Here is a 24,164-nt window from a genome sequence, read left to right as displayed (position 1 = left end):
AGCTAATGGCTTCGAGAATAAACGCGCACAACATAGACTGTATGATCAGTTTTCTATGTACAGTCGCGGCCAATGTTAGAGGGAACGCGGCACGCGTGCCCGCTCTCTTCGGGCCACCAAGCGGGCGCCGCTCGAAGTATTGCTGCGCAAGCGCAATCAGCGCCAGAGGCGGAGTTGGCTGCGCGTCGTCTGCTACGGTGCCTCCCACTTCGCCGCACGCGCTCTGGTTCAAAATACTGTAGCTGTGGAGCTCGATAGAAAGTATTTGAACTGGGTTATCTGGGTGCGCCTTTCATGTTACACCCCGTATTCGGCTTCGAATTTCAGACGTTCGTTTTCGTCGCAAAGTGAAGTTGGTCGCTGAAATTTCACTTGGTTACAAAAGGAAATAGAGCACGTGGCATAAGATTAACAGCGTGTGCCTTAGATGCTTCACATGTCAAACAGCGCATTTAGGCGACGAAAGTTACGCCCACTTTTGATAAAACTCTGCTCGTTATGAGTTTAAAAGGGGCTGCGTGTGTTCTTAGTGTGGCATTTCGTCAAAGCAGTGTCTTCCGGCATTTCTGAGAATGAGCGCTGGGAAATCGTCGAGCTCTACTTCAAGGGTGGGTCGCAGCGAAAAATCGCCGAAGCGACGGGAAGAACGCTCAAGACAGTCAACAGGATCGTAAGAGCATTTAAATCTTGTCGCCGGATCAAGGATGCTCCGCGGACGCCGAGGTCTCGAGTTACGACTGAACAAGAGGATGCATGGATCCTTGCGGCGGCAGCCGTGAAGCCAGGTCTCTCTGCTCAGCAAATCAAAAATACCCTCGACTTGAGAGCATCCGTGACAACGGTCAAGCGACGCCTCCGGGAAGCGGGTCTGAAGAGCAGGATTGCAGCCCAAAAGCCTCTTCTTCGCGCTCAGAACAAAGAAAAACGGCTGTAGTTTTCTCGACAGCATGCGCAACGTTCAACTGAGGATTCGAAGCAAGTCGTCTTCACAGACGAGTGCACGTTCACTACATCGTGCGATCAGCAAGCCCGTATTTGGCGCCCTGACAACACCCGGTAAGCTACACGAGAATGTGTTTTTGCAAACGTGCTTTTTGTAAGAAAGAAATGTGCTTCCAGCATGGGCTTCCAATTTTGTACTCTGAATACGTTTAAATGGGTGTGTCATTCCGTTTGCATGCATACACCTCGAGACTCCCGGATGCTTTCGTTTTCATGACTATTATTGTTTATGAGGTTTAACGGCCGACGCTACAGAGGCGATGCGACGCGTCGTAGGGGGGGGGGGGGAGGGGAGGGGCTCCGGAATAATTTTGACCACCTAGGAATTATTACCGCGCACCGAAATCGCTTAGAAGAACGCAATGACGACTTATGAGACTGCGGTTAATGGTAAACGCATTTTATACACTGCACGTTTAAACATAGCTTGAACAAGTTCGTAACGGCTTCAGCTATCTGTACGTTTCCTTATTTTATGCGTTCACAATCGGTAGTCTAGACACTCAAATGTTCTTTTCTTTTTTTTCCTTGATGCAGGTACCAACCCAGGTTCTTACAAAGAGTCTCAAAAAGCGGAAGGTCAACTGTAAGTGTTTGGGGCATGATCACAAAAGACGGTCTCGGACCTCTTGTGAGAATCGACGGCAAGTTCACAGGGAACAAGTACTGCGAAATTTTCACCACAGTGGCCCATCGCGAACTTGCAAAGGTGCACTTCTCCGGGGCTGGTCCTGTATTCCAACACGACCGTTCGCCTGCGCACACTTCGAAGAAAGTTGAAGCCCTACTACGCCAGCTCAACATCGCCGTTTTAGAGTGGCCGCCCCAGTCACCAGACTTCAATTTTATTGAAAATATTTGGGGCCAAATGAAAGCGGCACTCGCATCCAAGCCCCTCCATGGAATGTCAAGGGACAGCCTCTGGAGAGCAGTCCACGCTGAATGGGAACGCCTTAAGTTGGATGCCACCCTTGTGGATTCGTTATACAGTTCCCCTGCCACGTAGGATGGCTGTCGCGATTGCCTCCGGGGGAGATGCAACCAGGTACTAAAATTCGCCTTCGTCATTTGTTCGGACCACCCTGCTGCCTCGATTGTCTCCGAAAGGAAGGAGACTATCATTTAAGCTTCATTTGCAGCCGTATCTTGGCTTCATCGTATATATAATAAATCTGAAGCACAGATTTATCAATACCTCTTGTTTGGCGTGTGATTTTTTTACTTCCTTAGCATGCCAATCCTGAAACCCACCCTCTGTGACCAAAGGGAACATTTAGAAGTAAAAGGCGCAGTTAATATTTTAGGCGTACAGCATGCCTGCGCGCTTTCATAACTGATTTAGAATAGTATCTATTGAGGCGCCATTGATACAGGGATTGTCTATTCCAAAGCACGCGCGCAATCTAGGTTTCGCCGCTCGAGGCGCAGTGGGAGGCACTCACTGTAGAAGAAGACGCGCAGCTAACTCCGCCTGTCGCGCTGATTGCGCTTGCGCCGCAATAGTTCGCGCGGCGCCCGTCGTGGCGCTCCGCGGAGCGCGGTCACCCGCTCCGTGTTCCCTCTAATAGTGGCCGCGACTGTGCATGTCGGCAACATTCAATACAAGGCGTTCAGTCATAAATTTTGCTCGTCTGCGGAACAGGAAAATACTGGGAACACTACTGCGCGTGTGTAAACTGCACAGAACAAGCAGCAAAGAAAAAGCTTTTACAAAAATGGGATGAAAAGATTGCCTGCTTGATGCTGGTTCCTTGAGGCGGTCGCTGTTGCAGAAGAGCTCACAGCTGAAGTTCTGCGAAAATAATTCCCAAAGGCACAAGCGAGTTGAAATTTCCAATTTTCTACGAACCTGTGTTCCTTGATGAGACAAAAAGCTATCCAGATCCTCCTGTCCGCACCACTTTCGTGTTCTTATATCAAACGTAGCCTCCGCCCAATGTTGGGGAAGTGCGCCCTGGGGTTTTTCTAAAAATAGGTTGATTTATAGCACCGATGTTGAAAAGTGTTTTAGCCGTTGCAAACTTTCTCTGATATTAGGCTGGTCGATGTGTCTTCTTCAAGGGCTGACGTATCGGACATGGGCAGATTAAAGGCACGGCCTTGCCAAAGCCTTGTATGAGGAATTTTACAAAAAAAAAAACACAAAAAACAAAAACAAGACTCAGGCGCACAAGATCGGTTATGTCAACAGCTCACGTACTAATGGCTACGGTTCTGTTTCGGATTGATTTAAGATATTTTTTAATGTGGCTGTTTTGCGTCTCAATGTATGAACTAGTGAATGAAGCCAGCTATCACTGATGTCAAAATTGTGGGCTACGGAATAACTGTGACAGCCAAGGTTTCTCTAAGTTACGGTATAGAAGCTGAGATACTCCTCCATCTAGGGGCTGCAGTCACGGAAAAAAGGAAGGCTTCGCAGCCCGACCTTCATCTGCCCCCAGGCTAGTAACTTTAACAGCCCTACTTATCAATTTAAATATTGCTAGACATAGGGTGCACTGCCACAATGTACGGTGCATAGGTGGACTTCCGCCTTCGCTGCACCAATAAATCAGTTTTGATGTGTACACAGCCCCCTACCCCCCCCCCCCCCCCCAGAATGCTTCGCCTCTTGGTACAACTAAGACTCCAAAGCCGCGGCCCCGACCCGTTGTGACGTTGCTCACGAGGGGGGCAGGTTGTGGGGAGGGGGGGTGGTGGCCGCGTCCCCAATCGTCTGAGGGGGCGCCAAGGCTGCCCCATACATTTGCTCCGTCGGGCCTGTCCCGCCATTTTTTAAAACGCAAGGTTATGGCCAAATAGGGTTTTGACCATAATGGCAGCCGAGGACCCCCAGTATTGCATTCCAAGAGTTATTTGCTTCCTGTTTTTACCCCCGGAAAGCGGACCAAGGACAGGCCGCTGTTTGGAGCACGTCGTCGTTTCATTTGCATTTTCGCATCCACTGCGAAGCTTCTTTCGGTAGTTTGGGCTTGTTGGCGCTTCACCCCCTTCGCTAATAATGACTAAAGACATTCGAAACACACAGGTATGAAAAGCAACCCACTGAATACATTGAGAAAGTATTAGGAGGGCACACCAGATTGAGCAACAGGACCGGTCAAGCAAAGAGGTCTTTTAAATGGGGCCTTAGGAACTCGCCCACACTTCTTCTCTTGCAAAGCTACTGAATGTTTAAAATTTCGGCCATTTGAATAAGCATTCCCGGCTGTACCTTAGGCTACACTTTCAGAAAAACAGACTTGGAGGATGCTTGAGCTTCGCTTTCGATAGTAGAACGCGTTGAAGTAATCGGACTGTGTTCGTATCCCCTTGCGAATCGCTAGCATGGCTTCGGTTCTCGCTGCACAGCTAAACCGTGCCACGAGCAAAGCCAAAGTGCGGACGCCCTCCAGCTCCTATATCCATGCATGCGGCGGACGAAACGCGGAGGGGCGGTGGCGTTGAAAGCGCGCCCGTGGGCCCTTTGCGCCTTCTCGCGGCTGACAGTCAAGCCTCTGCCACGCCTCCGAGATGTGCGCACCACCAACGGTAAATGGTGTATATAAATAGCCCGCCGTTAGTACGTTAGATGATGTACGCCTGGTGTCCGAGCGGCCAAACGCATCGCGTCACGGAGCGAGGGGTCGCAGGTTCGAATACCCGGTCACTCTTAAACCGAATATATTGTATTATTTATTTATATGCATCTGTATGGACGCTATGAGGTTAACTGGCGCGGAATAATTCAGGCAGAAGCCATCGTTGCCGTGATCGAACGTGATCTACTTCTTCTTCTTTGCCTCTACTCGCTGGCAGCGTTTATTTGTACATCATCTTTTTTTACATCCTGCCCCGCCGCGCATGTAGTGGGCATTTCCAGGTGATGCAGAGCTTGAGCGGGTCTTTTAACCACTTTTCCGTTCTGTGTTTTTATGGTGTAAGCCCGCACCAGTCCATCACGACCAGGGTGTACTTCTAATATTCGGCCTAGCGGCCAAAAGCACCGGTTCCTTTTGTCGTCTTGCAGTAGTACGACCTCGCCTACTGTTAAACTTCGGTTAGGTCCTTGCGGATACCGATGCAGAGACCGCAGTTCCAGGAGATACTCCTTTCTCCATCTTTGCCACAGATGATTCAGTAGTCTTTGACGATACTCCAGCTTTCGGATAACACCATTCCTAGTAGTCTGCGGCCAGGTTGAAGTTTCACGTGGGCTAGGATCCGGATGAGCCAGGACTGAACTCCCGGTGAGAAAGTGAGCCGGGCACACCGGTGACGGTTCCCCTGCCTGCGTGTACGTGTATGTCAGAGGACGAGAATTGATAACAGCTTCGACTTCTTGAAGCAACGTCATCAGTTCCTCGCTTCCTAGACTGCTTTTCCCGAGAACTTTTCGAAGAGCTGACTTGATCGACCGGATGAGCCTTTCCCACCAGCCACCCCACCACGGGGCGTTAGGCACAAGAAACTTCCATGATATTCGATGATTGGCGAGAAATGCAGCAAACGGGGATCCATTGATAAGCTTCCCTATGTCACGTAGCTCTTTGCTTGCCTTCTTGAACGTCAATGCGTTGTCCGAGTACACAGTAATAGGCACTCCTCTGCGAGCAAGAAACCTCCTGAAGGCAAGTACAAAACTGTCTGATGAGAGAGAATCTGCCAGTTCTAGATGTACCGCTCTTGTGGTTGCGCAGGTAAATAGCACAATATAAACCATGGTACATTGGGGTTCCCTCTGGTTGAGTTTCATATATAACGGGCCTGCAAAATCTATGCCGACAACTTCAAACGGGCGAGACATAGTAGCTCGGTCTTCCGGCAGTGGGGCATGTTCCACATTCATGGGCTTTGTTCGGAATCGTTTGCAAAGGTAACAATTGTTGATCAACTTTTTTGTTTCCTGGCGTGCATGAACAATCCAGAACCGCTCACGAATTACTGTCAGTGTGGCTGATACTCCACCATGCAAACTGCGGCAATGTGCTTCCATGATCACCAGTCTCGTAAATTCATGGTTCTGAGGCAAAAGCAGTGGATGTTTTTCTTGAATTGAAAGTTGCGCTCTCTGTAGGCGTCCGCGCAGATGAAGTTGTCCTTCTGTATCCAAAAATGGATGCAAGTCATGAAGAATCGACCGCCTTGAGATCGCGCGTTCGTTGGAGAGTTGCTCTATTTCTTGAGAGAAAGCTTCTCGCTGTGCTCTTATTATCCAAAACTTCTCGGCCATATTTAGCTCTTCTGCAGAAATAGGCCCCGTATGTGGTGCACGGGTGCGCCGCGTCCTTTCCAAAAATCTGTAAACCAACGCTGTGACGCGAAGAAGCCTGGTCAAGCTGCTGTACTTCTTGACGTTCATGACATCTTCAAGGGGTTCTTGCGTCTGTAGCAGTAGTTCTGTCTGTAGAGTTTCTGGTTCGTAGCTGTTTTCTTGGGCGGCAACCGAAGTGATCTCGATGGGCCAAGCGGTTTCAGGTTGAACTAACCATTCTGGGCCATTCCACCAGTTGACGCTTTCCCGAAGCACTGCCGCTGATAATCCCCGTGTCAGATAATCAGCTGGGTTCTGCTCCCCAGGACAATAACGCCATTGCCCTTTGTCGGTGCAGTCGGCTATCTCGGCCACTCTGTTTCTCACGAAGGGGCTGAGTTTATCTTGCTGTGCCCGTATCCAGCTCAGAACAATTGTCGAGTCCGACCACATTATATGTGAGAACTGAACCGTGTCCCATGACTTCCTAAGGTATTTTAGTAGCCTTGCTCCAACAACTGCACTCATTAGTTCCAACTTTGGCATGGTCAAGGCTTTTATGGGTGCCACGCGAGACTTAGCCACGACAATCTTCGTACCACAACTGCCATTGCGGTCCACCGTTCTAAGGTACGCGCATGCTCCATAGGCCCTTGGACTAGCATCCACGAAGATATGGACTTGCGTCATGGTGATATCTTCTTTCGGATGACTCATGACGTAGCGCGGTATCTTAATAAGGTGTAACTGAGCAACTTCAGTACACCATTCTTTCCACGCCTTCTCGATTTCCATGGGTAACTTGGAATCCCACGGTATCCGTAACAGCCATAACTTCTGAAATAAGATCTTCGCTATTATCGTGAAAGGCGAAAGAATACCGAGAGGATCGAATATTCTGGAAGCTGTTCTTAAGATGGTCCGCTTTGAGTCCTCCTTGACCGAAAGCAGGAACTGCGTGACAGACTTTGAAGAACATGCCAAGTAATCATCTTCGGTGTTCCAGTGCATCCCTAGAATCGTTGCTGAAGTACTGTCCAATCCTTCCAGGCACTCTTCGCTTTTCGAGAACACTTCCTGGAGTTGAGCGTTGTTTGTCTTCCACTTCCGAAGGTTCATCGCAGCGCCTTCCAAAATCGACTTTGCCTTCTCGTACACGTCTAAGCCTTCGTCAAAACTGTCGGCTCCTACGAGCAGGTCATCCACGTAGAAACTCTGCTTCAGCGTCCGGGCCAATGTTTTTTGCTCACCGCTTACGTTGTCCAGGTGGTGGTGTATCGTTGCCATCAGCAGAAAAGGGCTTGATGTCGACCCGAATGGCACACGTGTCATTCGCCATTCGATAATGTTGTCGTTTTCACCACGGGGCACGTTCTCGAACCATAGAAACCGAAATACATCTCGATCCGATTCCTGTATTTCTATCTGCAGGAAAGCTTTCTCGATGTCGGCGTTGATGGCTATCGGGTGGCGTCGAAGACGAAGCAACACTCGAAGCAGATCCGGGTTCAGGTTTGTACCTTTGTCCAAACAGTCGTTCAGTGACATATATCCCTTTTCATGGGACGAGGCGTCGAACACTACTCGCAGTTTCGTGGTGAGTGAGTCTTCTCGTACAACCTCGCGATGCGGCATGTAGTACACGGCATTATCAGATTGTCGCTCCGGCACCACTTCAGCATGTCCCATTTGCCAGTATTGACGTATGGTCGTGTCGTATTTCTCCATTAGGCCATCATGCTGCGAGAGTCTTCTGACGAGCTTATGGAGCCGGTTAATTGCTGTGTCCCGATTGTCGCCTAGAAGATGCTTGCGATCTTCTTTCCATGGTAGGGCCACCGAGTACCGGCCGCCTGACTTCCTAACGGTCTCCTTAAACTGTAGCATGTTCCGGTCAGCGAGACATTCGTTGGAGTCAGTAATGCCCATAGACTCGAGTCGCCAGAAAGACTGTAGAATTTCTGCAGTCGATTCCTCTTCGGTTGCATCCACACGCAAGACACTGACAAGCAGGTGAGTGCCACAGTCCAAAAGGGTCTTCTGACTGATAGGTCCTTGTACCGTCCAACCAAATATTGTCTCCATTGCCACCAGACCTGGCACGTCTGGACATCGCACAACTTCACCGGTGATTGCTTGCCACATATAGTCAGAACCTATTAGCAGACCGATTCCGGTGTCTGGTGCGTCCTTAGGCCGGTAGTCGTTCGCGAGCATCTTGCCTTGTCTCTTTAATTCTAGAATGAATGCATTGTTCGTTGATGGTAGAGTCACACCGTGGCAAATGGCAGGGACAACTACAGCTTCTATGCGAAGGTCAACCTTCTTGTCTCTGCTTCGAAGGGCTATTTCAACAACGTTCCGCTTTTGTGCAGCTGAAGAGCAAGTGCTTCCGAAGGTATTCAATGCCAACCGGGTCTGTCTGACCACCTTCAGGTTAAGCTTACTGGCCACCTCTTCTTAATGAAGCTTCTTTGGCTTCCGCCATCCAGAATACCTCGAACGAATTGCCTGCTGTCGTTGTTGACCAACTGGGTGCTGAATGTCTGAAGATAGACCGCGTTGTCCCTAGGTGGTTGGCTAGTTGATGATACGTCTTCGCAGGACGAAAGAGCATTTGAAGAAATGCATACGGTGGCACTTCCTGGCGTTCCTGCGGTCGTCGAAGCCCTCCTGTAATTGGGGTCGCACATGCTGGAAGCGTGTCTTCCGCGGCAGGAACTGCAGGTAAGCTTAACGCGGCAATCCTTCGCTCGGTGGCCTTTTGACGTGCAGCGGAAGCACCGGTTGTCTTTCTGCAGCTGCTCCTTTTTGACTGCAAGAGGAATATCAGCGTTGCAGCTGCGCTTCCCGTGCTGATCAATCTCGCAGAAGAAGCACTTGAACCTTGGTATAGATGTGGTATGCAATACGGATGCCGCTGGGATGCCACCATTTCGTCGGTCCAAGCGATCCTCCAAAGCAGGTCTCTGATGTGGCAGTTCGTGCTGCTCTCTACTTTCGAGCTCCACTCGTAAGAATAATAACAGGTCATTTAGCTCGGCATCCGACGCGGCTGACGCCTCTGCTGGTGCACTCGACGAGGAGGCTTGAGCATAACGTACTTCGGTGGGCCTTGTCAAGGCGCGGTGCCGTTTTTCTCTTGTGAAAGAAAGACCGATGTCCCGCGGTAGAGCCTTCTGCAAGATATCGATGAGCATAGCTGAATACGTCAGTGTCGGCACGTTCAGGGCTCCTAGGCAGCGAATATTCAGTTGCGTGGCATCATACAATCTTCGCAAACCGCGGATGTCGTTGGCGGATGTCACCCTTGGGAGATTTCTCAGCGCCGTCAGATGGTGCTGAATAATCATCGTCTTATCGCCGAATCTTTCCTTCAACATATGCACTGCGTCGGCGTAGCAAGATTCGGTCGTGGGCAAACCCGCGATTGCTGTTGCTGCGTCACCGGATATGAAACTCTTCAGGTAGTAGAATTTAGTGGATGGCGTCAGGTCGTTGTTCAGATGAATAAGCTGTTCGAATTGCTCCCAGAAGCCTGTCCACTGTGCGATATCTCCTTTGAATGTTGGGATCTGCAGCTGCGGCAACCGGGGTGCCATAAATCTTGCGGAAGCCTCGTGCCTGAAAGTCGTTGCTGCGCTTTCACCGCTGGCAGCTTGCGCATGGCCGGCCTGTGCTCGTTCCATTTGGGAAAGTCTGCAACCTATCTCGGCGAGCATGCTGACCGCTTCATCTTGGTATTCCGCTACAGCTGTATACTCCTCTTCGATGCGTTCAGTCGGAATATACTGCTCATACTGCTGGTTAATCTGAGACAGCTCATCGTTGCTAGCGGAGAGTCGTTGCTTTACGGCTGTGAGCTTCGCGATGTCGACGCTATCGGAGTCTAGTAAAATTCGAGCTTCCTGAATAATCTTTGTGTTCTGCGTGCGTCGTGCAGATCTCTTGCCTTTGAGTCGATCCATTGGGAGAGCAGTGCTGCTGCCTGATGTCGTTGCACCAACGCCGATCCTCGCATCCACGATCCGTCGAATCCTCACCGCCCGCGACGCGAAGCGAAAGTAGAGTCTTGTTCGTCGTGCGTAGAGGGAAGACTTGTCCGCACGTGGGTTTTCGGCACCAAAATGTATGGACGCTATGAGGTTAACTGGCGCGGAATAATTCAGGCAGAAGCCATCGTTGCCGTGATCGAACGTGATCTACTTCTTCTTCTTTGCCTCTACTCGCTGGCAGCGTTTATTTGTACATCATCTTTTTTTACAGCATCTATCTCGAATTTTCGCTCACGGACAACGCTGATTTTTCCCTTGCAACCAACGACACCGTCACTGACACCGAAATTTCTGCGAAACGGCATCTTTAGCGCTGTCGCGGTAAAATAGTAAAACGTTAGCATCCGCAACAAAACAGCGCAACATCGTAAATTGCTTTCTTGAATCGTTACTCCCTTTTTGCTATTTGTTGACTACATGCCAAGTCATCGTTAGGAACTACTGCGTCACCTTAAGAACTGTAGATATCTCGAAATATTACCTTTTTAGTGGAGCCTCATGAAAAACATGTGCACTATATCAAGCAAGTAGAAGACCTGAAAATTGTGTCTTAACATTGAGCAACCTCCGTGCCTTAAGCCCACCTTTGGTATTGTAACAGCGCAGGAGTAAAAGGCAAAGAAATGTATGAGAAGTGCAGTACGAGCTTTAGTACACAATATAATTTCCAACAAATTGTCGAAATAACAGACTAAAAGTCAATGTCATGTTTGCGCCAATGCGATAATTCGACCAGAAAAATTCAGAGTCGATATGTATCATAAGTATCTATTGGAAGAACTAATAACTTTCGGGAAAGATCGCGGCGACACAAAAATGATCTCACTAAACTGAACAGTCAGTGCAGCGCAGTGGCAGAGCAGTGCGAGCTGCGTAACCACCGGATTATTCCAGACGGTGCGGTTGCCCAGGAAGAAGAAAGTAACCTTCGGCGACAGCTCCTCAGGACCACGGTGACAGTGCCCTCAGTCCACTTTCAAGACTTGCGACAACTTCCTGGAAACGCCGAGCGTACGTCACTAAAGTGCATATAATAAGCGCTGCGCACATTGCGCCTTCTCACCCGTGAAAAAGTAGCCGGTCAGGCTTTGAAAATCGGGCATATTAAATTAAATTTTGGTAAGAGTTTTCTCTTTTCCTCTAAGTCTTTTTGCCCCTAACAAGGCAGACATCTGCGGAATGTTTACTTTTGCAGCCAACCTCTGAGTAATCGTAGTTATCTAGTGTCAGTGGCCGTACCAACGAGTAGCGACTCTGAGTGCAATAAGGTTGCCAACATTGTAATACATTTTTGCGGAAATAAAGACAGAACACAAGTTCTGGTGAGCATGGTGGCTTGAATTGATGAAAAATCACGAAACATCAGCTGCATTTTTCGGGGGGTTAAAATATGTCCACGAAAACCTGAGCAAATATTTTCCTTCTACATATCTCAAAGCTTCTGTACAGTGCTCTCTGAGTTGTGCTTTCCTAATATATACTTAGTGTATTTTTTTTGACGAGATGTGCCGGTTCAGAACTGCCTTTTCTGTCATCCTTTTTTATTAGCGCACACTTCAAGAGCTCAATTAAAAGAAAACACTTCAGAACATTCCAGCTTCTTTGCAAGTTTACCTTTATAGTAGCTCCACCTTCACTTGCTTGCGTGATGTGCAATAAGTTCAAAAGTCTAGAACATTGACACCTCTAAATTACGCGGGGCGTGTCGGTTATTTATTACAGTTCCCATTTTCACCTTTTCCAGTATTTTCACTGACTCCACCATTCACTAAGCTCACCGTAGTACGACGGGAACATGAGTAGGAAATAAAAGGCTGACTAGGAGCATGCCGGGCCGCATTGGTTCAGTCGCCGTAGAGTGCCGCCGTCTATATCGATCAGCGCTGGAGAAAGGGATCAGTGTTCTGCTTCCCAGTGGGAGTACCGAGGCGAGGCAGTCGGCTCTGTGCCTCCACAGCTAGCTTGACGAGGGTGCACTCTAAGCTTGTACTGCCGACGGGAAACGCGTCAAACGGAGCGTGAAAGAAGGACAGATAGATGATCGTAGACAGGCCCGTTATCAGTGTCGCTGTCTGCTAAGCTCCCCTACAATCCCGCAACACGCCGTTACGTAGTACCAGGTGTCTCAATCTCCTTTCACTGGGCATCCGCATCAGGTCGCTATTTGTTGGAGCAGAAGAAGAGCGAGTTCGGATAACGGGAGGAGAGGTTGAAAATTTCACCAGAATGAAGGCGCCTCTCGTACCACGCTCCTTCTTTCTTCAGCTGCAGTAGAGGTAGGAAGGCACACTGCATTTGGGGAACTCAATTTTGGAGCGTCTTGCATCGACTGAAGCATGCTTACAATAATTTTCTTTCCGCATCGCATTCCACCTAAATGCTGCGTACTCACCATACCTTTTGGTTTTCAATTGCTTTCCTAAATTGGTTTGTATTTGCGGCTCACACAGCCATGGTAAATGTTTCAGAAATCAGGCGAGCTTGAAAGGTAATTTCGAATTTGTAAAATAAACGGTAATATGGAATTTCCTACAGACAATGACTGAGGCAGAATATGAAACAGCTATAGAGAGAAGGTGAATAAGCGAAAAAAAAATTCAGCAGATCCCACCTCTTGTGGTAATCGGTTTCATGCGAAACAGTCAGCGAGTAGTTCTATGTTGCATTTTTTTTTTTACTTTCAGCCATTTGTTACGAAGTGGTTCAACGAGCTTTTGTAAATGGAGTAGTAGCGTGCACATCGAGGGCTTACCAGGCGCGTCGGTTGCACTGGCGTTTAAAGGGCAATTTTTGATCTGAAGTAACGACGTCAGCACTCACGTTGGAGCACAGACATTAGTACTATGGAAACGAAGTGCATTTTACGGTGCGTTGGTGCGAATATCATACGTAACTTTAGTTAGGGTATTCCTCCGGGGTCGAGCAACGCTTCAATATAGCTTGCTGCACCATAGCGATACAAATGTAATGCTTATTAGACTCCTGTAAAAGCGGAGCCAGTACTGGAGCCACAATTTACGTTGACCTGAAATAAGGCCTGTGTTATAGCAGTACATATTTAATGTTTATTGCTTTGTTATAAAATTAGAATGCCAACACAGCAACCATAATCGACGTTGCACCAACGTTACGCCTGCATAGGGTCTTTTTCCAAAGCAGTTTCTAGACCTGACGTGGCTATGCGGTGGAATAGCTGACTGCCACGCAGAATGCGTAGGTTCAATTACTGCTGGGATACTAATTTTTATTCTTTGTATTCGTCGGGTCAACGCTGCCGATTTCGGTTTTTCTTAACGCTCTCGCACTTAAATTACCAATGTCTTTTCGTTAGATAGATAGATAGATAGATAGATAGATAGATAGATAGATAGATAGATAGATAGATAGATAGATAGATAGATAGATAGATAGATAGATAGATAGATAGATAGATAGATAGATAGATAGATAGATAGATAGATAGATAGATAGATAGATAGATAGATAGATAGATAGATAGAAACGCCCTTCTTCGCATTTCTTAGCGAACCCAAGTCACCAACAGAAGCGCATGAATGCATATGAAAAGCACGAGCGAGGAGGCTCTGATACACAGCAAATTGGGAGTGGACGGATCGTTCAATAAAGATTCGAATTGTTGAATCATCCGAAATTGTCATCCACGATTAGTTGAGTCATAAGAAGCTGCGGTATCATAAGAAGTGTTCTATAGAATAATTATTGCCTTTTCTTGAGAATTTACTTCACCAAAGAATAGGAATTCGTTGGAGCATGTATCGCAGGCTTTTGCCAATCATAGCAGCGTACCTCTGTCTTTAAAGCGAAGTGTTCGCAATAATTAAGTTGAAAGCCTTAAATGTCTCATGCGAACACGGCCTTGAACGAAAAGCCAGCGTGCGTATGAACTTGAACACGAGTTGCGCGTACACTTCGTCATCGCGGGGTTCGAAGGACTAAAAAAAGAAAAAAAAAACAGAGATCAAGGTGGTGTTTGCGCGATATGAAATGCACGGCAAAATAACAACTGCGCATAGCTTTCGCCTTCGAGTCGTCTTAGCGGAATCCATAACAGACAGTATGAGTCTGCATCCTGCGACACTACGTTATGGGGCAGACACATGGAGAATAACAATGTATCGGATGCTATGCAGTGTGCGGTACGACGGCAAATCGTAGGCATATACATAACATTAGGACTCAGGAAAGCAACGGAGTGGACCAAAGGGGAATCAGGTTAGCCTATATTCTAGTGAACATTGAGAGGACAAGATGGAGCTAGACAGGCCAAGTAATGTTGAGGACAGATTACTAGTAGTCACAGTCCTGGAATGTTTCAAAGAATGGGAAGCGCAGCCGACGTTTGCAAAAAGTTAGTTGGAGCAGTGAGACGCCGAAATATGGGCGAAGAAAGTGGATGTAGCTTTCGCAAGACAAGGTAAATTGGGCATGTCGAGGATAGTACTTTTATTAGAAGGAGACATCAAAAGGAACTTGAACATGACTACAGGGCCCAGGCTACTCCTGACACGGAGGTGGTTTAGCCTTGGCAACCTGTCTCGTTGACTGCCGCTGCTACGCTCGCGCTCCCGGTTCCATGGTGTAATGTTACCTGCTCACCGATCACGAGTCTAGCCCACAGTTTCTCAGAACCCAGCCCTCGACGACGCACAGTTACAATGCGAGGGATGAGTGCGAACGCAATCAAGTGCCGCACAGTAAACATTATAAGGGCGGCAAATACAGTGGTTCCCGTACTGCGGAAACACGGCATTAAGGGCCTTGGGGTTCCAACCAGTGGCGTAGCCAGGGGTTGGCAGAAAGAAAAAAAACTAGAAGAAAAAGTTCCATCACCGGGAGTTGAACTTACGACCCGTCGACCCCCAGCGCATGGCACGAAATGATTCGGCCACAGAGGGCACGTTCTTTGCCATGTTAACGGCGACCTATTTATATACAGCATGTGCCGGTGGCGGTACACAGAGATCAGTGGTACGTCAGCGTGTATTCGTTATCACTAGTGAGATGGCGCGAAGGGTTCGAAGAGTCCGCTTTAAAGGCCGTCGCCCCACGCGAATGAGCGCGCGCCTCTAGAAGGCGTGGTCGCTCGCACGAACTCTGATCTCGTGATGGCGGTGGTTTGTACCGTCTTGTGCTCTCACCGCAAGTTTGCGTTGAGAGCACGAAGGTAACTTAATTCGCTCACTGCAGCGGCCGCTTTTGCGAAAGGAGCGCGCCGCTCAGACAGAAATAAGTTGCAACAGCGACATCTAGTTCGCGCTCATCCTCTGTCTGCTCGTTCCGTGCATCCTTTCCTCTTGAGCAGCGCGTTGCAAGTTTTGAGCTGCTTGCCGTTCTTCGCGTGACGTAACAATTTGTTGCTGTAACATTAATTCCTTCGCGCTTTGGGGCGAAAGAATGCACAACAAACGCTCAACTATGTCTGTGAAGACACGTTTCGCTTTCGTGTTATAACGATTCCTCCAACAGAGGGATCAGCCATGTTTTTCGTTTATTTCCGGCTTTCCTGGGTACACCCAGGCGCATGTTAGCGCTGACGGCCCTGTTAGTCTTCTGCGACTAAGCTAGTCTCTTCTCTACATCTTAACACACTTCAGAATGTGCACACTTATAAGTGGCGCTCACGCTTGCGGCACCTTGACAGTTTGTACTGAATTTCATAACAAAAAAAAAATTCGTTGCGCTGACTTCGTTATACTCCCAGGTGCTACGTATTTGCATAAAAATAACCGGAGGGGGAAGCCACCGAAACTGCGGTGGCTCCTGAAAAGAGGACGGAGGAGTGGATGCACCATAAGACCGTGGAAGAAAACACGACGCGGCGACAGGTCGACGTGATTGCCTGTGCCGGCGCAAAATACCGGCAGCTGACGCTCTCAAGACGCGAGTCCCTTTTGCGCTTACCGCAATTACCACGGCTGCCATCTGCAACGTGCATAATTATGGCGGACGGCCTCCGCGGCAGCTCATGTAGGTGACACATGAGAGGGAGTTTGGGGCAGAGAGAACGCTGTAGTGTTCAACAGTTAACACTGCGTCGCATTACTTTAGCCGTCGCCCACGACAGGGACAGGTAGTTGTCACGCAGAGTGTCTGCGTTACCAGGACAGAGGCAGCACGATCGACATTCTTGTATACCAGCGCTGCATCTCTGCCAAGGAGGTATAGGGTAGACACTTCCTGAAAACGGCACTTTCTACGCAACAAGGCTGCAATAAATGCCGTCGCACAGAGCAGAAGAATTTGTACGCCTGCTATCAATGTGGAAGTAAGATTAAGTAAGGTGGATAATTGGGCAAGTTGGTATATCTTCATCATACCACAGCGCACACACACGAACACAGAAGAATAAGGAAACGACCCACATCAAGAAGGAGGGAGAGGGGTGTATTAGTCAGGCCTCAATTAATCTCCTGGAAAAGGAGATTAGCTTTTTAGATGCCACGTAAGAAGTGTGATATCTTGTTCTGCCGAACTCGTGCCTAATGTCATAAAAGTGTAAACTGATACGCATATGTTTCATCATGTGACCCTTCAATGTGTATATTTATATATGTGTGGTGAATAAAAATTTCAGTTGATAGTCAGCGCTCGTGTCGTCGTTTCCTTATTCTTCTGTGTTCGTGTGTGTGCGCTGTGGTAAGATGAAGTAAGATTAGCTGTTTTTTAGCACAACAGGGAAGGAAGAAAAATTGCAGAACCGCTTCAATAAAGTGAACTAAATTAATTATTTTGTTCTGACATAAACCGTAAAATTCGCCTGTAATCGCTTCTCACACATTTCATTTATTGAACTAAATGAAACTTCTCTGTTAAAGGCGCTTGCTTGTTTCATAAACTATGAAATCTTTTTCAACGCAACACTTTTCCTCAAGTATTATCAGTGCCAATTAACTGGTCCTGCTCCGTATATCTCGACAGAAAAAAATCAACACAACATTGTTTGAGACGCTTTCAAAAAACGTAGTTAGGATAGCTGAAGCACGATAGTATTTAGCCGCCATGGTTTCAAAGAAAGCTTTTTTTTTCAGAAGTGAGGAGGACGTGGTTTTTTTTTTTGAAGCAGCGCAAAAAAACGAGGAAAACGAAATAATACAGACAACAGGACCAGCGCTAGTCCTGCTTGTTTGTTTGTTTGTTTGTTTGTTTGTTTGTTTGTTTCTTTGCGTGTTTCCTCAAAAATATGGAATTTACCCACTCTGGGCTGCTTGATTGATTGATTGAAGCCTTTCACTGTGTGTGCTCCTTCGTTGTCCTCGTTTTTTCGTGCTGCTTCAAGTTGTTTGCAAGATGGACCGACTCACTCAAACCTACCAGTTGTTGCTAACGTGATTTATATTCTTGCAATACTAGAACTGGCGAAGACTTTCAACCGGGGCTGACCAAGCTGAAAATATACAGGGCGTCCTCTTTGTAACAGCGGAGCTCATTAAGGCCACCGTTAGTCCGTGCACTGCGAACACAAAACTTGTGTCGTCGTCATGAAGCGGCACGCGCTCTCGTCGTCGTCTTCTTCGTCTTGTGCTTCGCTCCTAAAACACGTGCGTCGATTTTTCCGGGGCGGGATGCAGTAACTGTGATGGGCCTGAGAACGAGTCCAGAGAGAGAGAGGGAGAAAGAGAGAAATTTCTCTTGCTTCCTCTCCTCCTTTCTCTTCCTGTCTTGCTCTCTGTCTTGTTATGTCTATTTCGCGTATGTTCTTTTATTCCTTTATGTGTCTTTCTGAGTCTTTCTCTGTATTTTGATCTTTTTATGTCTTTATTTCCTTCGTTGCTGTCTATTTTTCGTTTTCTCTTTCTTTCTATCGTAGTCTTTCTCTCTCTCAGCTTATTCAATCTCTTCCTATGTCTTCCTCTGTCTATCTACCTTTTTATTTCTTTATTCCCTTTATTTCTGTCTATTTTTCTTATTCTCTTTCTTTCTATGGCTGTTCTTCTCTCTCTGCCTATGTTTTTCTGTCTTTTTGTCTTTTGATGGCTCAACGCCGTTTCTTCGCAGCCATTTCTGGGGCTGTTTTGTTTACTTGCGACATAGCCTTGCCATTAAGGCATAATATTTGTTGAGTATATTTGTAGGATAATTGTTGCCTTCTTCATGTTTAGTGGACCAGTAGTGAGAAGTGGTATTTGCCCAATTGCCGTGGCACATAACCGTTCATGATTAATTTTCTGCTGAGCATGGACATTTTGCTGCCTTTCTTAACAACTTGGCTGTAGAGAAAGAGAGCGTAAATATTCTGTCCCGGCGTTTCCCGTCCTCACGGCACAATTCGTGACGCCAGCAGTCTGTTCACGTTACGTCATGAGGTTTCGAGCTCTTGACTGGTCCATACACGAGGGATATCAGCTGTGAATTGTCTCGCACCCTACTTTACCATAAATCCGAACGTTCGTTCTGCCTTCTCGCACGTGAGTCTAGTGCGCGATCAACTGATTTCACTTTGTCCTGTGCGTCTTCGGATACGCAAGCGGAGATAACAGAGTGTAGTCGAAAATCGCGAAATCCAGGTAGGCTCCGCGCTTAGTGCTGACGTTGTCCGCGTGTTTCATGAAATAAGTGACGAGGAGGAGTTGCGCTTGCAGAAAGGGTAGCGCAGGCGAGAAACAAACCACTGTCGTCTTTGAACGCCGAATGGTTGAGGGAACCTTTAGAAACATTTTTATCGTCGTTTCACTGCACTGCAACTTCAATAACAATCGTGGGCACTTGGCACATAACGTCCCAAAACCCCGATATGATTATGAGAGACGCCGAAGTGGAGGGTTCCGGATATTTCGACCGGCCGGGGTTATTTAACGTGCACCTAAATCTAAGTACACGAGGCTCAAGAATTTTCGCCTCCGTCGAAAATGCTGTCGCCGTTGCCGGTATTCGATCGCGCGACCTTCGGGTCAGTCGTCGAGCACCATGACTACTAGACCAACGTGGCGGGTGTGCTGCAGCTGTCAAGTACAGCAACGTCCGTAGGATATAGAGGAAAGCGCAGCGACATAAACTCTCTGACGCTTACGTTCTACCTACATTAAAAGATATGGTAAAACTAAATAAGCACAAACGCAATCGATCGGGGTATACAAGGCTAGCTAGTTCACATAATGGGGATGCCCTTCACATTTTCACTTCAGCAATCGCTTCTTGTTTATGAGACTGTCTGATTAGCGCGGTTTGGGTATTTGCTCTTTGCATTCTTTCACAGAGTACGCAAGCAAACTCACCTAGTTTCCTGAACGACTACTATTGCTATACGGTACTAAAGCAACTTCTCTTATTAAAGCATTGGAACTGACTTGCATATCACTTCATTTAATCTCTGCACCTCATCTATTTCAACTGTAACGTAGAAGTGGAACGTAGTTAGTTCATGATCTTGGTTTCGGTAAGCAGCTTGGGCTCGGAGTCCGTGCCCTGCTCTGACGGTCGACCCTAGCGCTGCTGCAAGATAGACAGCTTTACACGACACATATGACGTCAGAAGAACCGTGCGCTACATATTCAGCATCGTTCTACACCCCGGCCAGCATCTACATAACTAGGCTAAGACGCCGACGACACATGACGCAAGGCCAAAATTGATAAAACCTAAGGCGACGGCACAAGCTGCTGGTCGCGTCGATAATTGCGTATATAGTGTGCCAAAAGGGCCCAATTTATACTTTGTTCAAGAACAAATGCCGGCAGTTTTCTTTTTCTTTCTCTTTTTTTATGTGCACGGGCACTATTTCTACTATTTATAGATTTAGTCACTTCGATGCTAAATTCATTTGCAAATTTAAGGCGCTGACACATAACATAACAATCACAGTAGCAATTTCGACCTACAATATTTTATGTTCCGTTTTTGCGTGTCGATGCTCATGGTATACGTAGCTAAAAGCGCTGCTTGCAAAAGGCATTGATTTTACAACAGATATTTCTTTTAAAATGACGATGACAAAGATACACACCGCTACATAGCCATCGGCGCAATTTCGACGCTGCAGATCAGACGCAGCTGCTTGACCGAACGCCGCAGGCGCCTTCCGAAGAACACGATGACGGTTTTCGTTATGCGTGATGGAAATAGCACTCACAATGCGTTGACAATAGTACACTGTGAAACGCCCGTCATGAAAGGCAATTTTCCGACGCAGCGATGCAGCTGTATAGAGTATCTGAATAAAATATACAGCAAAAATTGAAAACAACACACATACAAGCTTTTTTTTCTTCAATCTAACGGCGCTCGATTCTTCTATAGGCACCGTACAGTCGAGTTTTCCAGTGCGACTGCAGCGCCAGAACGCAAAACCTAGCGGACAAAAAACGCAATAATGAGACGGGGTTGCTCAAAATGGAACGCGATGTGCGCGTCTCCTTCTCTGAATGAGTGGGCGGACTGCGGCCGGGATACACGGGGGACGCGTTCGCGCGTCTGTTTTCTGCGTGCCCCTAACGGCCAATGCCAGCGAACTTGGGACGGGCCAGTGCGAGCAACGCAGCTCCCTCTGGTCAGTGTACGGTGCCTATATACACTAGGGGAGATGAGAGCACCTGGGGCCTTATTTTAGGCTACTCTAGCAAGGGTGTTACTTGTGCCAAGCTAAATGCAAAGTCGGCGAGTTTGCGGAGGGTTACAACCAAGGCATTTGTCTACGAAAAGTAAAGCTTTCGATACGCAAATAATTAAGCGTTCTGCAGATAAGCGCCGCATTGACACAGCGAGAGCTTCTCCACGTACAGCGCAAAATATGGCTCGCAGAAATGAAATAATCGACCGTCATACTGAGAACGACGAACGACGCGACGCAGCGACGCGAGAAAAGACGTACGCTTGGAGCGCATCCACATTGCCGTACTTACGAAAGCCGACTATTTTCTTCGCCACGCGCATTACGGCGTCACTTTCTGGCGGCTGCAGTGAGCTTTCAACACCTCTCCAGGTGTCAGCGGGATGCGTTTCGGAGACAGGATGAAAAGGACGCGCTACGGTATCCATTTGTTCTTGGTTTCCTTTCAGGACTCTTGGCGTGCCTTCTGGTGACTCACTCATCCGATGTACCGTTCTTTCGTGGAGTGCGCGCTTTATGTCGGTGATCGTTCTGAAGTGCAGCAGCACAAAATGCAGCGGTTGCCAAATCGATATCGACATGACGCAATCTCTCCTTCCCAAATGGCGAAGAGCACTCTGACAGCATTCCGTCGCCTGTCGTTATTCAGTGGCGTCTAAGTGTGCTTTATTTGAAAGATATCCATTCTGGGCCTTCGATTTGTCGTCCGGATACATTTAATCGTTTTTTTCGCAGTACTGCAGCTGATGTTCACACGCTGGTATGCAAGCAGGCAGGCATTACCTTTTCCTCGTGCAGACGGGCATCTAATGATGCACGGGGTGTAGCTTCAGGGATTTGCCTTCGCGCCTGCATACTGACCTTGCTTGAAACTGTGAAAAAGTTTGTTTGTGTTGGCTAGTTGTGAGAGCCAGAGTAAAGCTGGAAGCAACGTCCTAAAGTAAAGTATAATCATCGCAAGCTCACTGAAAGCAAATATACAAACAATACAATCAACGAAAGCTCAAGCTTTTGATGACTATTTCCGGATGATTATATTCCTGCCCTGTAACATCCTGAAAGGGCTCACAGTATTGAAAATAAATATAAATTAACAAATTGTGTGCCTTTGGTCATTTCTGTCCCTGAGAGACCTACGACTGTCCTTGCGCCTCTAACTTCGGTGCCGTTGTCAATGACAGCTAGATGACAATTTACTTTTGAAAGAAGGTTAAACCGAATGCTTCGTTTGGGAAAACTGGACGCGGACACCGCTTGGATAAGCCACGATGCCAGCGACCGTTGTTGCAGTGAAGACATTCAATTCTTTTCACGAAGGTTTCCTTGAAGCTGCAAAAGTATATCACCCATGTATTAGCTGTTCATACCGTGTTGATAGTTTACTTAATCCGTCAGCCAGCTCTTCTAGATGCGAAGCATCTTTTGCAGTGGGCTGTGTCCGTAGTTCCATTGGCGACCGCCCGCTTTTAAAAACCTACCATAGCGATCTGTAACATATTGAGCGCTCGCTCGCGCCAAGGTGAAGTCTTCTTCGTCTTGTTTTTCGACCGGTTTGATGATGATGCGTGCAGAGCAATTTAGGGGCCCGGACTGGCGCATGCTGTCCTAGCTTGGCGTAACGCAGACAAAACCACGTGTGCTGGCACGCGCTAGCGCGTTCGGGCCTGTGTAATGGCACGGCCGCTACATAAAAAAAAAACAGGTGCGGCCTGCTGCGTGGCGCCGAAACGGCGTCCGGAGCCTAGTTCTCCTTGCGCCCGCTCTGGCGCCACCACACCGGTCCAGCTGTTCACGGAGAAGCGCTTCGACAGCCGCGTTTTTACGCGCGACACTTACTCCAATCAGGCCGTAGATTACGCGTTTTATAGCTTCACATTACAGATTGAATATTGAAGTCGTTATTAGAAATGCCAAGAGATGCGCAAGACCTAATGTGGTTTGGCAGGCCTTATCTACAGGAAAGCTACGTTCTGTGCTCGGTTCTGAGGCCGACTGTGGAACGAACGCTTCGATCTCGTCTTTTCACAGGGTGCGAGGAACTTTTGATCTGAGGGCTTTCTCCTGAGCTTTCACAATCACCTGCCCCAACTATTGCGTCATCAGCTGCATTCATTCGCCGACGTTTTCTGGGCTGCGCGTTCTTTTTTTTTTTGCATGTAGTGCGGATAACCGGGAAACACAGTTGGGACCGCAGTCGGAAGCAAAATCCTAATTATCATTTTCTTTTTATAGTCATCCTTAGTGAAATGTAATGCACATACCAGCGACCTGTCGCTTGGCTCCCACTTACTTGCTTTCCCTGATGGTCCTTGGCGAAAAATACTCTTCAGCCACGCTTCGCGACGCTGCAGATCGCTAGGGAATTCGTGGTACTTCATAGTAGCGTCTCTTCTCGCGTTTGAATTGCACAGCGGCACACAACAGCTTCGCAGCATCTCACCGCTGGAAAAAACCGTCCGCCACAGACGCGCACACCAAATAAACGCACTCAGGCGCAAGAAACACGAGGAAAGCTACTCACACACACGATCACACAAAAAAGCACACGAACAACGCATAAATTCCGAGCCGACCACATTGTAGCACCAAAGCCGCTGCATAATGGTAGCACGAACTGGCCTCTGCTTTGCGGACCGCGCTAGTGGCGTCCTCACCAAAAACTGCGGCCGCAACTGTGAACTCGACCGGGACGCGCTTGCCCATTGACGGCCACGCGACGCAGCAGGCCGCACCTGTTTTTTTTTATGTAGCGGCCGTGGTAATGGGCTGGGTAAGACGCTGTGGCCTCTCCTAAAGTCCCTGAAACTTCGTAAAGTAGCGACATGCGTGCATAAAAGCACGCCTCCTCCCTTTTCTCCCTCCTCTGCCCTCTCCGAGGCTGACGCCGCGTCGGCATTGGCCAACTGCCGTCACGTGGGACAGCGCGCCGCTTTCGTTTGTTTACAGTCGCTTGCGACTGCCATCTTTGCTCTCAAAGTGCGGGCTCACTGGTTCTCAGCGCACGTGTTCTATGGATACGCACTTTCCATACCGCGTGCGTTGTGCTCTGTGATACCTTGCACACAAGACCGACGTCGCGGTTGGTTGCCATGGGCTTCTGCTGCGCTTTCGGACGCCGAAACAAATAAAGCGAAGGCAAAAACCGTCCGGGAAGCGCAACGAGTTGCGAAGGAAGGCTTGGTTACACCGAATCGGAAGATAGAACTTTCGGCCGACGCTTTCGACGCGACTGTGCAAGGTAAGTTGCTATCCTCTCACTATAAGTACTCGTCGAGGTTTGCGCAAATAGCTGCGTGCTATAACGCC

The 24,164-nt window shown here is 48.1% G+C and overlaps 1 protein-coding gene across 1 annotated transcript in view; it reads right to left on the bottom strand.

The window, feature by feature from the left end:
• Positions 1-8,455, bottom strand: part of LOC119374895 (uncharacterized) — a 59,623-nt gene extending 51,168 nt beyond the window's left edge. The window contains exon 1 of the mRNA XM_037645099.1: positions 6,297-8,455. Within this exon, the coding sequence (XP_037501027.1) occupies positions 6,297-8,455 (2,159 nt within the window). The remainder of the gene's footprint in view (positions 1-6,296) is intronic.
• Between the last annotated feature and the right edge of the window lie 15,709 nt (positions 8,456-24,164).

Source organism: Rhipicephalus sanguineus, chromosome 11, assembly GCF_013339695.2.
Source record: "Rhipicephalus sanguineus isolate Rsan-2018 chromosome 11, BIME_Rsan_1.4, whole genome shotgun sequence".
NCBI lineage: Eukaryota > Metazoa > Arthropoda > Arachnida > Ixodida > Ixodidae > Rhipicephalus > Rhipicephalus sanguineus.
Note: the sequence above shows the minus strand (reverse complement) of the source record. Positions and strands in the feature narration are given on the sequence as shown.